At 38.1% G+C, this 14,833-nt stretch overlaps 1 protein-coding gene across 1 annotated transcript in view; it reads left to right on the forward strand.

The window, feature by feature from the left end:
* Positions 1 to 14,833, forward strand: part of adamts18 (ADAM metallopeptidase with thrombospondin type 1 motif, 18) — a 91,909-nt gene that overhangs the window by 23,004 nt on the left and 54,072 nt on the right. The window contains exons 4-5 of the mRNA XM_052143170.1: positions 689 to 774; positions 2,294 to 2,613. Coding sequence (XP_051999130.1) covers positions 689 to 774; positions 2,294 to 2,613 — 406 coding nt within the window. The remainder of the gene's footprint in view (positions 1 to 688; positions 775 to 2,293; positions 2,614 to 14,833) is intronic.

Below are 14,833 nucleotides of genomic sequence, written 5' to 3' on the forward strand. Positions count from 1 at the left end.
TTCAGATTGAACCGATAAAATGTTTCGTCGGCGTGTGTTTACTTGCACTGACCATTCATTTAGAGAGTGTTGCAAACTTGTTTCTCATTTCAATGAACCCTATGATCTGCCTGCGCTCATCTGTTTGTAGAGCGTCGGACAGTGAGAAGCGCTAATACACTTTAAATCGCCCGCAGATGCTCGTAACTGATTGGTGGAAATGTATCCCCCACCCTTTGCCCATCAGCCGGTGCCACTATAGTCGTAAAGTGTATACACACACGCACTCGCCGCCCGTCACTGCCCAGCAGTCAGATAGTGCTCTGTTTCGTTACCTGTATTGGAAAAAGGAGGCTGCGCGCATTACGCAAATGGACCCTGTGGATTTTACCTGATGAGGGCAGAGACATGGCAATTTAAACAATAAGCAATGTCTATCTATTTTATTGCATGGATTTGCTGTTTGATAGTTTCTCGGCTTTTGAAAAGGTAACTGTAAAGGTGCATGCATGGATTGCCTTTTCCTATTGCTTTGGACTTTGCAAGTCCCCCTTGTGAACAGTACATCAATGAGATTGCTGGCGAGTGTGTCGTTTGGAAACTTTATAAAGGCAGGTGACATGCTAAAAATTCTTTGTTTATTGTATTGGTTTTTACTAAGTCTCATTTGACTATTATTCACAAGTTAATTGTGTTGTTTGTATGCGTTTTTGCAGGCTCTGCAGTTCTGTTGCTTCCACTCTGTGACATCAGTGTCAGTCTCATTTACCGGTGATACCGGCGGCCTCTATCACGGTCTGTGCCTTTACACACTGCAACAATGACATTATTTGTACTGAATGATGACAATTGATAGATTATGATAGACATGGACTTGCGCTCCTGTAAACCAAAGGTTGCGCTATAATTTGGCCAGTTGCAAGTTTACTTGTCCTACTTTTGGGCATATCTGCACACAGCCTTCATCAAATAGATTGTTATAGCATGCCACATTTGTGCAGTGAATAAGTTTGTATGTTGTAAATATTCTCCCGAGATGTGAGTCTCGTCCAGCCGTGGTTGCGCGCTGGCACGCATACTGTTTGCGCATTAGAGGGATTCCCTAAATATCGCGGATCTGCTGCGTAAAACGAAAGCTTCTCAAAAATATTTTATTTTATTTTTTAATAACATGATGCGTGGGTCGAAAGTCTGAGAACACGTGTGAAGGTGTTTCAAAATGTTCTATTTTTTTTTCTCTAGTTTAATACAAAATGTTTCATTACGAATTATATTATCAGATACAAATTTAAAAGACAACATGCACTCCAGCTGGCATGGAAGCCAATGATCCATATTTTCCCAGCATGATTTGAAAATATTCAAAACAGCTTCTTGTGTGCTTCAATAGAACAAGGAAAACTTTTGTTGGTTTAATTTTTCTAAGTATCAAAACTTTCTGTTTATTTCCATGTTTAAATGTTATAAATTCCCAATTTTCAGCATGGTCTCAGACTTTTGGACCTCAGTGTATATGTATGCATGCTCAGTGAGAGTTCCACATAACATGGTGACACAGTTGGCTTTAAAATTATAATTCACCCAAAAATGATCATCCCAGGCCCGGCTCCACAGGGGGGCTTGGGTGGGCCAGGCCCACCCAATAATGCATTTGGCCCACCTTGAGAACTACACCTACACTCACCCCTCCAACTCCTATGTCCTATGGCCCACCTTACATCTTAGAGCTGGAGCCAGGCCTGTGTCATCCCATGTGTGACTTACTTTCTTCTGCTGAACCCCCCCCAAGATTTGTTGAAGAATATCTCATATCTGTAGTTCCTAACAATGCAAGTGAATGGGTACCACATTTTTTAATGGTCCAAAAAGAATAACACTTACTAGGCAGGGAGGACAATTTATAGTAAATAAAAAAAACATTTCTCATCTACACCTATCATATCGCTTCCAAAAATATGGATTTTACCTCTGGAGTCGTAAGATGCCTTTATTTTAATTTTGGTAACAATTCACTTACATTGTAAAGACCAACAGAGCTGAGATATTTTTTCCAAAAAATCTTTCTTTGTGTTAAGCAGAAGAAAGAAAGTCAAACACATCTGGAATAGCATAAAGGTGAGTAAATGATGAGGGAATTTTCGTTTTTGGGTGAACTATTTCTTTAACATGACCTCACTGACCTAATTCCTGATAGTAAGTTTGAGACTTAATAACACTGAATCTCTGTCATTGACTCACATTACATTATGTGAGACTAATGCATTAATGAACAGGTGAAAAACTATGATTTAAACTGTGTTTGCCCACTTTCCAGATTACGATTTTGTTACGCCAGTGGAAGTGGACTCACTTGGAGGATACATTTCCCATGATGTGTCAAGGCATAGACGGAGCAGGAGGTCTCTGTCAGAAGCTGGTGGTCTTGTGCACTATCATGTCTCTGCATTTGGCAAGGAATTACACCTCGACCTACAGCCATCCCATGTGCTGGCAGAGGGGTTTACCATACAAACACTGGGTGCAAATGACATCAGCACAGCAACCCTGAACCCTGCCATTCATAACTGTCTCTACCAGGGTTCCATACGCAACCATTCTGAATCCTCTGTGGCTATATCCACCTGCACAGGTCTGGTAAGTATCTTCTTTTACTCTTACTCAAGGATAAGTCTTCTTGTACTCATTACATGGACATGTCTGAAGCAGAGGTGGGTAGATTAGCCAAAAACTGTACTCAAGTAAAAGTACTAAGTCTTTTAAGTAGAATTACTAATGTTAATAAGTACTAGGTTTGGAACAATGAGAGTGAATCTAAATGAATATTTAGAATATGGGGTGGAGCGTTGTGCTCTGCATGACAAATCTTGGTCTCTCTGTTTTCCTTCAGAGAGGATCACATGTCTCACCTTGGATGCTGGACTACTGTAAAACCATATCCAGATTTCTGCGCAGTCTCTGCTTTGGCTCCCGGCTCTTTTGTTTCTTGTATGCCCTGCTTTCCAGCCTCCCTTGTTCTCTACAATTAAAGCCAGAGTTATGTTTCAATCGCTTGGCTGACAGCGCTAATCTTTGCATTGTCCTTTTCATTAGTGCTAGCTTCTCCATAATAAAACAGCAGTGACCCATTCTTTAAAAACTGGGTGACAACACAATGTGATTTGAGAGCAATTGCATTTGAATAGACTGCGAGAACTCTTTGATCTACTCCCCTACTTCTTTTGAAGCTAGTTTTTTGTAGGATGGACCGAGCTGTAGGTGACTCTCTCAACAGTATATAAAGGTGCCAGTTCCATATAGAGGACACCAAACAAGACCTGTGTGTCCCTTCAGATATTGTGCTTAGAAGAAAAAGGAAAAAAGGGGTCTCTCACACTTTCTCTTTCATTCTCACTTTCTCTCGCCGTTTCTTTGTTGGAATGAGAAAGAACGAGTCACAGATGACTTTAACCCTTCCATGTCCCCTTGATGAGGAGCTTTGGATTAAGTACAAATGAGAACCCATTCATCCCTCTGCTGATCCGCAGCAACCACTTGTTCTGTAAAAGGAGAGGAGGCAGTTGCTTTGAGAGAGAAAGAGAGAGAGCGAGAGAGAGAGAGAGAGAGAGAGAGAGAGAGAGAGAGAGAGAGAGAGAGAGAGAGAGAGAGAGGTTTTGTGTGGTGAGATTGCCAGAGCAGAAGTGAAATAAGTGCTTCTATGGATAAGAACCCCTACTGGCAGTACATTCAGAAGTAGTCCTGTCCATTGGTTTACTGAGTTAACGAAAGCCAGATTTTCTTGTTTGAGTGCTCTTGCTATCTGTTAAACAGTGCATAATATCCCAGATGGAGAGGGATTTTGTTGTTGACAAACAGGTGGTGTTGTCCTTTAAATAAAAAAAACATGGGATTTACTCTCTAAATCCTGCATAATTTAAAGTATTTAATTACTTTGCACTGCACCCTTCAGTTGCTGCTATCACTTACTTCGGATGGATTGCAAGATTTAACCTCAGATTTTACAGCCTGATCAAATAAAGACTTTGTTCCTATTTAACTATGGAGCTATGTTTTTAGTTGTAGAGCATAGGGCTGGGTGATAAAACGATATCGATATTTATCAGAAAATCTTTTGAGTCATTTTTGATATTAAACTGATGTTCTACAATCAGACGATCGGATCAGGTACATGTAGCTAAAAATGCAAGCAGTTCAGCAAAGTTACACACACAAATATCTAACTGAATCACAGTCATAAAATCAGCCTCTTAGGAAGTATTAGCAGGCTAGTGGCTCAGGTACATGTCACTAAAAATGCAAGCAGTTGGGCAAAGATACACACACAACTTACTAACTGAATCACATTCATAAAATCATCCTCTTAGGAAGTACTAGCAGGCTAGTTGCTACATAGCCCTGCTGTCATGGAAAGTGTAAATTATGTTTGGTAGCCACTAGCTAGCTATCCAGCTAATATGATATTGTTGTGTACAGGACAAGGCAGCACTGACAATGCAATACTGCTATCGACTGAACACAACAGCAACTCCGACATCAACACCATTTTTGTTTATTTATGTACTGTTTAGTTAAAAAAAAACATTTTTAATGATCTATAGTGCTGTAATAGGAAAGACAGTGTTTCTTCTTCTTGTTATGTTTAAAGGTGATTGGCAATCCAGCTTATGGTGCATTACTGCCACCTACTGAGCTAGTGTGTGGAGTATCACAAGAAGGTCTTTCAGTGGAGTCAAATGTCTACTAAAGCAACATTTCATTGAAAAGATGTCACACACAACTTATGTAGTATTAAATCCTAAACAGAGTATGCTTACCCTAAAGGTATCTTACCCTCTAAAGTTTACTTGTAAAAAAAAAAAAAAAAAGTTACGTTTACATTCATTCTTGAGGTCTAACAGACATGTGGAATGCATTTCCTCCCCCATTAATGGTATGAGAAAAAAGTTTTTTGGCCATGTCGCCCAGCCCTAGTAAAGCATCTTCTATCCAACCCTGAAACAACACACCTGATGGTAGAAATATAATGCTAGTTGATTTGTTTATTAGTTGAGTGATATATATATATATATATTATTTCTGGGTTGTAAAGTTATTCCATTCCCCTTTGAATTGGCTGATCCTGCTGCCAGATGTGTTAGTACTGCAATGAAAGATCTTAAGATCTTTAATAATGCAACAGCGATTATTGACTGTATTCTAGTTTTTTTTCCATATTTAGTTCTTTACACTGTTAAAAATAACCATTATGTTTGACACACTCATGTCTAATTGACAAGCTCTAACTCATTCCCAGACCTGGCAACAGATCAAGCAGGTACTGTAATGTGGTAGACTTGGGAAAGGGAGGAGGCGGGAACTGGCTGAACAGTCCAAATTATATTTAATAAAACAAAAAGACACACAACACAAACACTCATGGCAGCTGCATGTGGCTCTCTCTCTCTCCCAAACTGCTGCGTTCCGCCACATTTATCCCTCTCCTTGGCTGATTAGCCCAATTGGGGGCAGGGCTTGCTGCCCTCCTCCTCATCACAGTCAGTTTATGTTAACATACACCATTGTTTGTTTACAATCAGCATGTTTGCAAATGCTGCTAGTTAACCTCACAAAAGGTTGACTAAATTGCCTTAGGTTATAAATGTTGACATTAGCCCCTTTCATACATGCAACCTGGTAAATTGCAGTCAAATTGTTGGATTACTTTTACTGGTAAATGTACCACATCAGCTATTCACACATGCAACAGTTTCCGTGTTTTTTCCATTTGCAACCATTCACATATCAGGAGGCTGGATTACACTACACCACTTCTGAAATATGAACAGAATCTAAAAATACAAGGATCACACACTTACCTACTATATAATGCAAAGAGACAAAAACTGGTCATCACATAACTTCATAACACATTGCAATGTGTTGAATTGTGATGTGACATATGTATTGTGATCTTATAACTTCTGAGTAGTTTGACCTAAAATTTTGAAGCTGGTCTCTAGGTTCCTTAGGGCATACTGAGTTGAATGTTACCCAATTTTGGGCTTCAGCCATTTAGAATGTTGCCAAAAAATTGTATTTTAAAAAAGTTGTATTTTAAAAACTCCTTGGCGTACCATTATGAATCTTGGTATACATCATTGGCACTATGCCCTAAGTGTACCTATCCTGGTTTCTAAAGATTCCTTCAGTCATGCCGAACACGCTGATATCAAATTTGCCATAGTTGGCCATACTTCCTGTCCACCCTTTGGAATTTTATTGAAAACCTACTTTTTCAAACTCCTCCTAGGCTGTAAGACCGATTTGTACGAAATTTGTTGTGTGTCATCTTGGGTCACTCATGACAAAATACTATCAAAAGCTTTTCGATAGACAAAACAGTTCTCGAATTGTGCACCAACAAATTTGATTGCTGTTCACCAAAAGCTTTTATCTCTACAATGCTTTGCTGTATTTTAGTGAAACTTTGAGTGTGTCATAATGACCACACCTTGACCTCATGATGAAAAAATGTGCCACCTATTGGTCAAAATTGATAATTTATTGAATTAATTTGTAAAGGGATCAATGGAAAGGAGGAGGCGGGAACCAGCTTTACGATATAAATAATATTTTTTATATAAAACTTAAACAGACACAAACACATACATGACGGACATGTCCGTAAACGATCTCTCTCTCCCGCACCACCATCTGTCATCGGCCTTTATCCCTCTCTGAGGCTTAATTAGCCTGATAAGGGACCAGGTGTGTATAATCGCCCTCCACCCTGCCACATAATTCTACCAGTTTTTTATGCTGTTTTTCGTAGTCATAATCAGTGATGTCCATTGACACTTTCGTACATGCCACACGTTGGAGCGCTTGGCCCCACAATTGCTGCTTGCAGCTATATTTATTATTATTATTATTATAATACAGTACCATATTTATGTAATATTTTCTTAACCTGTATGTGGCATTGCTATGTGGGCCTTTATTTTGGCATAAGCTTTTATTTTGGCAGTATACTTATGGAAGACATGAAGGTAGAGAAATACTCTCATACATATTCTGTCCACAAAAACACAGAGTTATGAGATAACTTTAGATTTGGATAGTAACTTTTAGCGGCCAAGCATACTTGGAATTATTTGTGAATCTAGAGTACTGTAAATACAGTATAAAGCACTCACTCATTAGCCACACATGTGCTTTGAGTATTTGTAACACAACAGAGAACAGAGCTGCACAAATACAGTAAGTGCAGCACATGCAGACTATTTTTGTATTTAATTCAATTGCAGCTTTCGCGGTTTGATATCATATCACAGTTTAAGTAAGGAGTAATTGATGACGGCCATTATGACGAACATTATGTACACCCGAGGTGGTAATGCGGTCACGACGTGCACCTCAGGTGTGCATTATTTTTTAATAATTCAATGGGCCGGAGTCAATTATTCCACTTATTCAGGCTTGGGAGGGTTACTTTTGAAATGTATTCCACTACAGTTTACAGAATACATGCTGTAAAATTTATTTTTTTATGTATTCCGTTAGATTACTCAAAGTCAGTAACGTATTCTAATTACTTTGGATTACTTCTTCAGCACTGGTAGATTTTTTTCACATGTTTTGACTAAAAACTCTGCCAGTACAGTAAGACAAAATACACATGTTAAAAATAAATTCTCTGAAAAACCTAAATATCTTATGCAGTGTTGTTTCTAAAACAAGATAATTCAAATTGATCTTGTTTTAAGGATTTGTTTTTTTTTATATATTTTTTACAGGAAAACAACATAAACTAGAAAAAATGAATTATGATGCAATGTGAATTTTCTTGAAAAAATAAAATCGTGTCAGGTGACATGTGAATGTAAAATGGCTATAAATAGCATTTTAGCTTAGCGTAAAGCTGATAATTTATACAAGGTTTATTTCTATTTCTTCTGCTCCAAACTTACTTCAAACTTACTTCTCTGTCTGCTCGTATGAATGTAATACATCATAAGAAAATGTTCCACTGCTGTTCAAATGCACATTGGATCGCATCATTTGTGTAAATGTTTTCCATCTGAAAGGACTATATATTAAATGAAACAAATGACAATAAAATGCAAAGTAATCTCTTCAGTAATCAAAATATTTTTTGAATGTAACTGCAATGTATTTAAATTGTAACTGTAGTGGAATACAGTTACTTATATTTTGTATTTTAAATACGTAATCCTGTTACATTTATTCTGTTACTCCCTAACGCTGACCACGGTTACCACACCTTAACATTCAGGGTTTTATCTCAAGACATTTCCTGGTTTTCGTCCCTAAAACTCTCTTGTGTGTGGAACTACTTTCTTCCACTATGGATTCTGCATCTTGAGAGCAAAAGAGAGGGAGGGAGCCCAAGGACTCTTTTCAATCGAAAGTTAAATAAATTGGAATGTACTTCATTTTCTTTCCACGTAATTTCAGCTCTTTCCAAACATGTCCAATTATACTGAACTCTGACATGACCTTTCCTAAGCTCCCCAAATGAGCTCTTCTTTTCAAGGCCAGACTATAACTTTTATTTTGACATAGTTACTATTTACATGACAGGACACAGGAAATACATCCTTTACACCCAAGCACACACATTTAAACACATTAAACACATTTAAATTGATCTATTACTCATTTCAAATTAATCAAATTAATGTTATGCCTAGTGATTGATCACATTATGTAAGATATTTTTGAAGACATATACATTGTAAATTCATGTAAATCACACACCTCAAGATCCATTGTGTAAGCTGTGTAAACAGACAGAGAGAGAAAACAAAACTTATAATTAGATCAATTATGTACTACACACAGAGGTGTTAGTCACTTTTGCTGAACAGGTTTTCCACAGACACCCTCTGTCTGGTAGAGGCTTTAGGTTTGGGGGAGTGGTTTGGTTTATGAAATCTTTTTGGGTGACAAAGTGCTCTTTTATCTTTTATGGACCGCCTTGTGGGTGCTAGACTGTCTGTGAATGTGTGAGTTGCAGTTAGAGGTGTGTATGTGAATGTGTGTGTAAATTGCAGTTGAAGCACTTCAGCTGTGTTTATTCTGCACCAGACCTGCTGGTTCAGACTGATGCGCTAATGTGTGGGATTGCACTTAGGGACAGATGTGATGCTAATTCACTCCGACTGGAAAGGAGGAAAGCTGTCAGTGCACTCAAAGCTTGTATGGATAAACGGCAGTGAGTGTAGCACAAGGGGCCTTTCAAACATCAATGGAAGAAAATGGCCAGAATTTACCATATGCAGACTCCAAGAACAAATCTTCAGGGTTTGGGTGACTTTGGAAATTGTGAGATAATCAGGCATGTTTGTTGATATGATAGCAATCGAACATTGTGATACATTGCAATGTGTTGAATTGTGATGTGACATATGTATTGTGATTGTATTGTGATGTATTTAATGAGTAACGATACCAAGTCCTACAGGGACATGCCTGGGTCTAGTTTGGCATCCTTCCTGCCACCCTTGTTTTATTCAAGCTGCTTGAACAAACTCAGTCTTTTGAATTAACCACTCTGTGTCTACTAGCAGAGACTCAAATAAGGGGCACCATGGGAGACAGGAAACAATGCTCAGGTGATGTGGTGGAAATTTATACTTGTCTTAGTTTTGGGAGGACAGATAGACCATTTAAAACCAGAGTGAATATATGTTGGGCTCCTTTGTAGTTACAAATGTTCCACACTCCCCGGTTCATAATTTACAGGGTGTTATGCCATGTTAGCACAGTAGAAGTTGCCATGGGCTATTCCCTGGTGGTCTCCATGGTGACAGTGATGTAGAAGCTGCCTGGGGATGCCACAGAAAGGGCCTGTAAAAGAGAGAGCGACAAAGTGGAAATGCAGGCTGGGCCCTCTCTGTTCCTGTAATTCCTGTTGTCCTCACTCTCTTAAAGACTAATAACGACTGGGCAGTGATGTAGTGGCTGTCACACTGGTGCTGTGAAGCCATACATAGGATAAGACATCACTTATCTAGTGCCATTAATGATTTGGGATTGGCATTTTAAAATGCTAATTTTCTTTGGTGGTTAATTATGTTAGCCAAGCGTATGCATCTTTCTGATAGTAATATAAGGTTATAAAAGGACACTTTTGGCATTGACAAACAAAACAAACTAAAGCAACACAATTCTAGAACATTTTGTCAAAACTTAATTTCATTGTGTTCTATCCATTTAAATGTGTAAAACTTAAGTTTTTCTTAATCCATGAGTTGGGACTACATGAAAACTTTTTGTGGTGTTAATGTAGCATTAATGAAACTTGGCAGGGGATATCCATTTTCTAGCATGTATTGCAAGGGACTCGATAGGGAGAGTAATTTAATTGTTTGTGTTTTTTGTGTAATATGAATATAAAGGGGGATGCTTGTTAGTGTTTAATATTTAGTTATGTAGAGATTTGGGGGTTGACATTATGATGAAGAGTTAAGCTTAAGCTAACGACGAGAACAGGTAGATGTTGCACATTAAAATTGTTGCTCGCTTCGTGGTGAGATTATATTGTAATTTTAAGTTAAGAAAAATAATTTCAAACATCTGGAAACACTGTCCACAATCAAGATCAGCCAATCAAGTTCAGCCAAAGAGCAATTATTTTTGTTTGTACAGGTGGCTGGACATACTAAAGCTCTGTTCCAAAAATCTAGTGTTCTACCTACATAGACAACATTTTTAGGCATCTTAAGCATGCTGTTGACACAACAGATGTTCCAAACGTAAACCAGAAAATGACATTGCCTTCTAGGTTATTATGTTGAAGGCAAAAAGGTGATAAAAATAACCATTTAAAGGACCAAATAAATACACTTTTGTCTATACATACATATAAATTGTACAACCAATAAATGAGTTCCATGCAACCTATTTCCCGAATTTGTCTGTGGAAATAGAGCTCAGACCCTTTCTCTCCCCTGCAGTCTCTTTAATTGATGCTTTGGTCAAAAGCAACTCATGCAGTGTTGGAATGCAGATGTGTTTTAAAGCTAGGTAATAAGCAGCTTTGGGTTTCTCACTGTTCCCTTCCAGCATTTAACAGCATGTAAGCACTTACTCATCCAGATTATAATACCATGGCTGGGCACTTTAAAAGCACTCAAAATTTACACAAAAAAATGTTAATTGTGTCGCATAGATTTACAGAGACAGGCAATAAATTATTTCCCATACTTGAATTGAAGACTTTCGAGTGATTTAGTCAAAGAAAGATCATATAGAATGTACATAAAAGAGAGCAGTGCTTAGAGAGCTATGGTTTATTAGTTAATACCTAATATCTTATATTCCTTTGAAAATGTGAAGACTCTCTGACTCTAAACCTCACAATCTCAGTGAGAGGAGTGAGAGTTTAAACACCTCTAGTGGTTTTTGTGTTTGCTTTGAAAATGAAACTTGTTTATCCTGCAGACGGTGGCCCACAAATCTACATTTCTTACAAGTGTTTCTTAAAGGAGATAACTAGATGTCTGACACACGAATGTGAAAGCAGAAGAGACTGTGGTTGAATTCTTCCCATCTTTTCCTTCAGTGTAAATGACTTTAAGCAGTCATTCAGGTTTTGAAGAAGTTTGTATTTAAGTACTTGTGTAATTAGCCGATCACATGCTACATATTATGACATATCTTGCTTTTCAATGAATACTCAAACAGAGCTGATCTCAAGTGAGTATTGCGGTGTCTGATTTTTTTTTGCCTTTTGCAGAATGACTTTGAAATTGTGCTACTTTAAAAAAAATTGTTGACCCTTATTGCTTACGTCAAATACACAAATCGATGTTGTGATAATAGGATCACCAAAGTTCAACAGAACTTTGTCCTTGCCAGTTAGTTATCTCTCATGTCTTTAGCCAGCTCCTATCTCTCCTCATCCCCTTCAGACATGCTGCCAAAAAAAAAAGTGGAACCTGGTCCAGATGGAATCCATTTACCCCCTTTATCGAAGCAAGGCACCCCCATCTGGTAACTGCTGGACAAAGTTGTTAGATATTTGACAGTAAAGTTTGGTATGTCTCTAAAACAAATGGAATACATGTGTTATGAGTGTGCGAGGTGGACTGTGGGGAACTTGCAGTGGCCCTCCAGTATGTTGGTTAAACACATGCTTGTTTTGGAAGGGCTTCACTGCAGGAAGCTCATCTTGGGTAATGTGCTAACATGTTTTGCTCAGTAAAGGGCCAGTCAGTCAGTTTTCTGAATCAGCCAAGGCTGCATATTGTCTTGCATCTCAGTGATCTTGGGGCAGACACTTAACACAAGCAACTATAAATGGAACAATAACTTAACGATTACTAAAAATTAATGTATTGACAATGCACAATGTACAATCCACAGGCAAAATATACAGATATGCAGTTGAGATATGCATCAAATGATCACATAACCCCACATACTTGTACAACAATACTGTGCACTATATTTTGCAAATGCAACTAGGTGATTTTAAAAACACCCGTAATACTTGATAATGTTTACCGGAGGGAACAAAGTGAATTATAATGAAGAGAAATTATTCATTTTATCTGTCAGTGTGGTTTTTAAATGTAAAGATGTGCGCAAACCCACATCACAGTATTGGGAGTTGTCAAGCTATTTTTGAAAGTAGTGTTTCATCGTTGGTTTTCTGGTTGTAAGTAAAGTTTTAATGCAAAACTACACTGTAATTCCAATATGCTAATAATAGGGCGATTCAGCGCTATTATCATCAAAAAAGAAAGTTAACCCTGTTATTTAAATAAAGTAAATTACACACTGCTCTTCTTTGGTAGATTTGTATGTGGCAGAGTTAGCTTGTTTTGTGTATAGTCTGTAAATGTGTGTGTGTGTGTGTGTGTGTGTGTGTGTGTGTGTTTGCTTGTGTGTTTGATGTTATTAATGCCTGAGTGCAGATTTCACATTTTACAGTGGAACATACAATGACTACTGCATAAATCAAATGAAACCCACTCCCACATACACACGCAAGCTTCTGTACACACTAAAGCCTGAAGTATCAATAATATTTTTTTTAAAATTATGACAGTAGTTTAGATTAGACTTTTTATTGTTCAAAGTGAAAAGTACTGTAAAGTGTAGGGCACTGTTCAGACTGAACATGTTCTTCTGCTAAAAAAGCTTGATGCAGCACAATGAATAGTACAGAAAACAGGGCTTTCGAGACATGTTTTCAAAAGATAATGTTCTTTGAACATGCTCTATGTAAATGACCCCTAATTTCTGCATGACTTGCAACACAAACAGAATTACAAAAATAATTACTGTTTTCATACAAGGTTCTCAAACATTCCAATTGCCCCCATTCTCCTTGATCACTATTGAGCTCCCCATCTATTCTGGGATCAGGGTTATAGGTGCTGGCAAATTCTAACATATTACCTCAGTTGTCTCAGTTTTTCTATTTACTTCAGTTAGTGGAAAGAAATGCAACATAACTGTCTCTTATTATGATTGTATTACTCATACTCAGCCTGCTGGATCTTTAAATCATACAAAGCCATACATTCTCATCATTGTTCCCATCCAATTTGAATCAGCAATGGTTGTAACTTTAGGCTTTGTCTGGAGCTTACAGAGCTCCTGGCTTGGGACACTTTTATGCCGTAAGAGGAGAGGCCAGTATGGGTCTGGAGAGGCACTAGTGGCCCTGTTGCCCTGTGTGTAATGGTGGAAGCAGATGTCCCAGATCATTGCAGCAGCCTGCCATGGTTTACCACTGCATGCATGCACATCACAGCATGCACTTTTGCGGGTACCACCTCAGTCCTGGGAGTGCCCTGTGTTTATTTTGCCACCTGTGAGGGGGAAGGGGTTGGGGCAGGAGGGATCAAACAGACAGTGGCGTAAAGAACAGAAGGGGGGCTAAATCAATGACTGAATGCACAACTATTCTACAAGGACTTGGCTGTAATTTGAGGATGGTATTAAGTAGAATTCCAAAGCCAGATGGAATGTGTGAGGTTCAGCATTCTGGGAGAAGGAGGTTAAAATCTTGTCTTAAAGCAGGAGGATGACCTCAGTTCGGGGAAGTAAAGGTTAAGAGAGAGGCTGAAGCTAATCAGGAAGGTGCACTGTATCATGACACTCTCTAGTGTGGTATGGTAATGGCACTGGTCTCTTAATATTATGTTCAAATATGTCATGTTGCCAATGTTTATGCAAACTTCATATCTTAACATTATTATTTCATTTCAATGCCAGACTGAATAGGGGATGACATTTTTTTTTTCATCTTCATCCATGACAGAGTTGCTCATCTTCAGTGCTGTATGTTTATTATAGTTTTGGGATTATGCAGATACTATATTAATCTCACTTATCTCAATAACCCTAGAATGGTAAGGTAGAGAGAGTGGGGTACCCTCTCAGAGGTTTCTTGGATAGTTCACCTAAAATTGAAAATTCTGAAATAATTGATTCAACCACATATTGTTTGAAAGCCTTTTGGCTTTCTTTCTTTCTTATGTGAAACACAAAAGGAGAATGTAGAATCTAAACCTCAGACACCATTCACTTTCATTGTATCTTTGTCTCATACAAGGAAAATGAATAATGACTGAGGCTAATGTTCTGCCTATCATCTCATTTTGCGTTCCACATAAGAAAGAAAGGCATACGGGGGTTTATTTTTACAGAACAGAATTTTAAATTTTGTCCTATCATTTTAACATATGCATTATGTGTGTATATGGCCATAATGACTCTGCCAGGATACATTTTTGTGCTGTCACTGTTGGCTGGGGTAATATGACACATTTTACAGCAAACATAAACACATCCCACTTAGCAAAGCCAGGTCTGTCAGGAGTTAATTACCTTAAGA

This window comes from Xyrauchen texanus, chromosome 2 (genome assembly GCF_025860055.1).
Source record: "Xyrauchen texanus isolate HMW12.3.18 chromosome 2, RBS_HiC_50CHRs, whole genome shotgun sequence".
Classification (NCBI taxonomy): Eukaryota; Metazoa; Chordata; class Actinopteri; order Cypriniformes; family Catostomidae; genus Xyrauchen; species Xyrauchen texanus.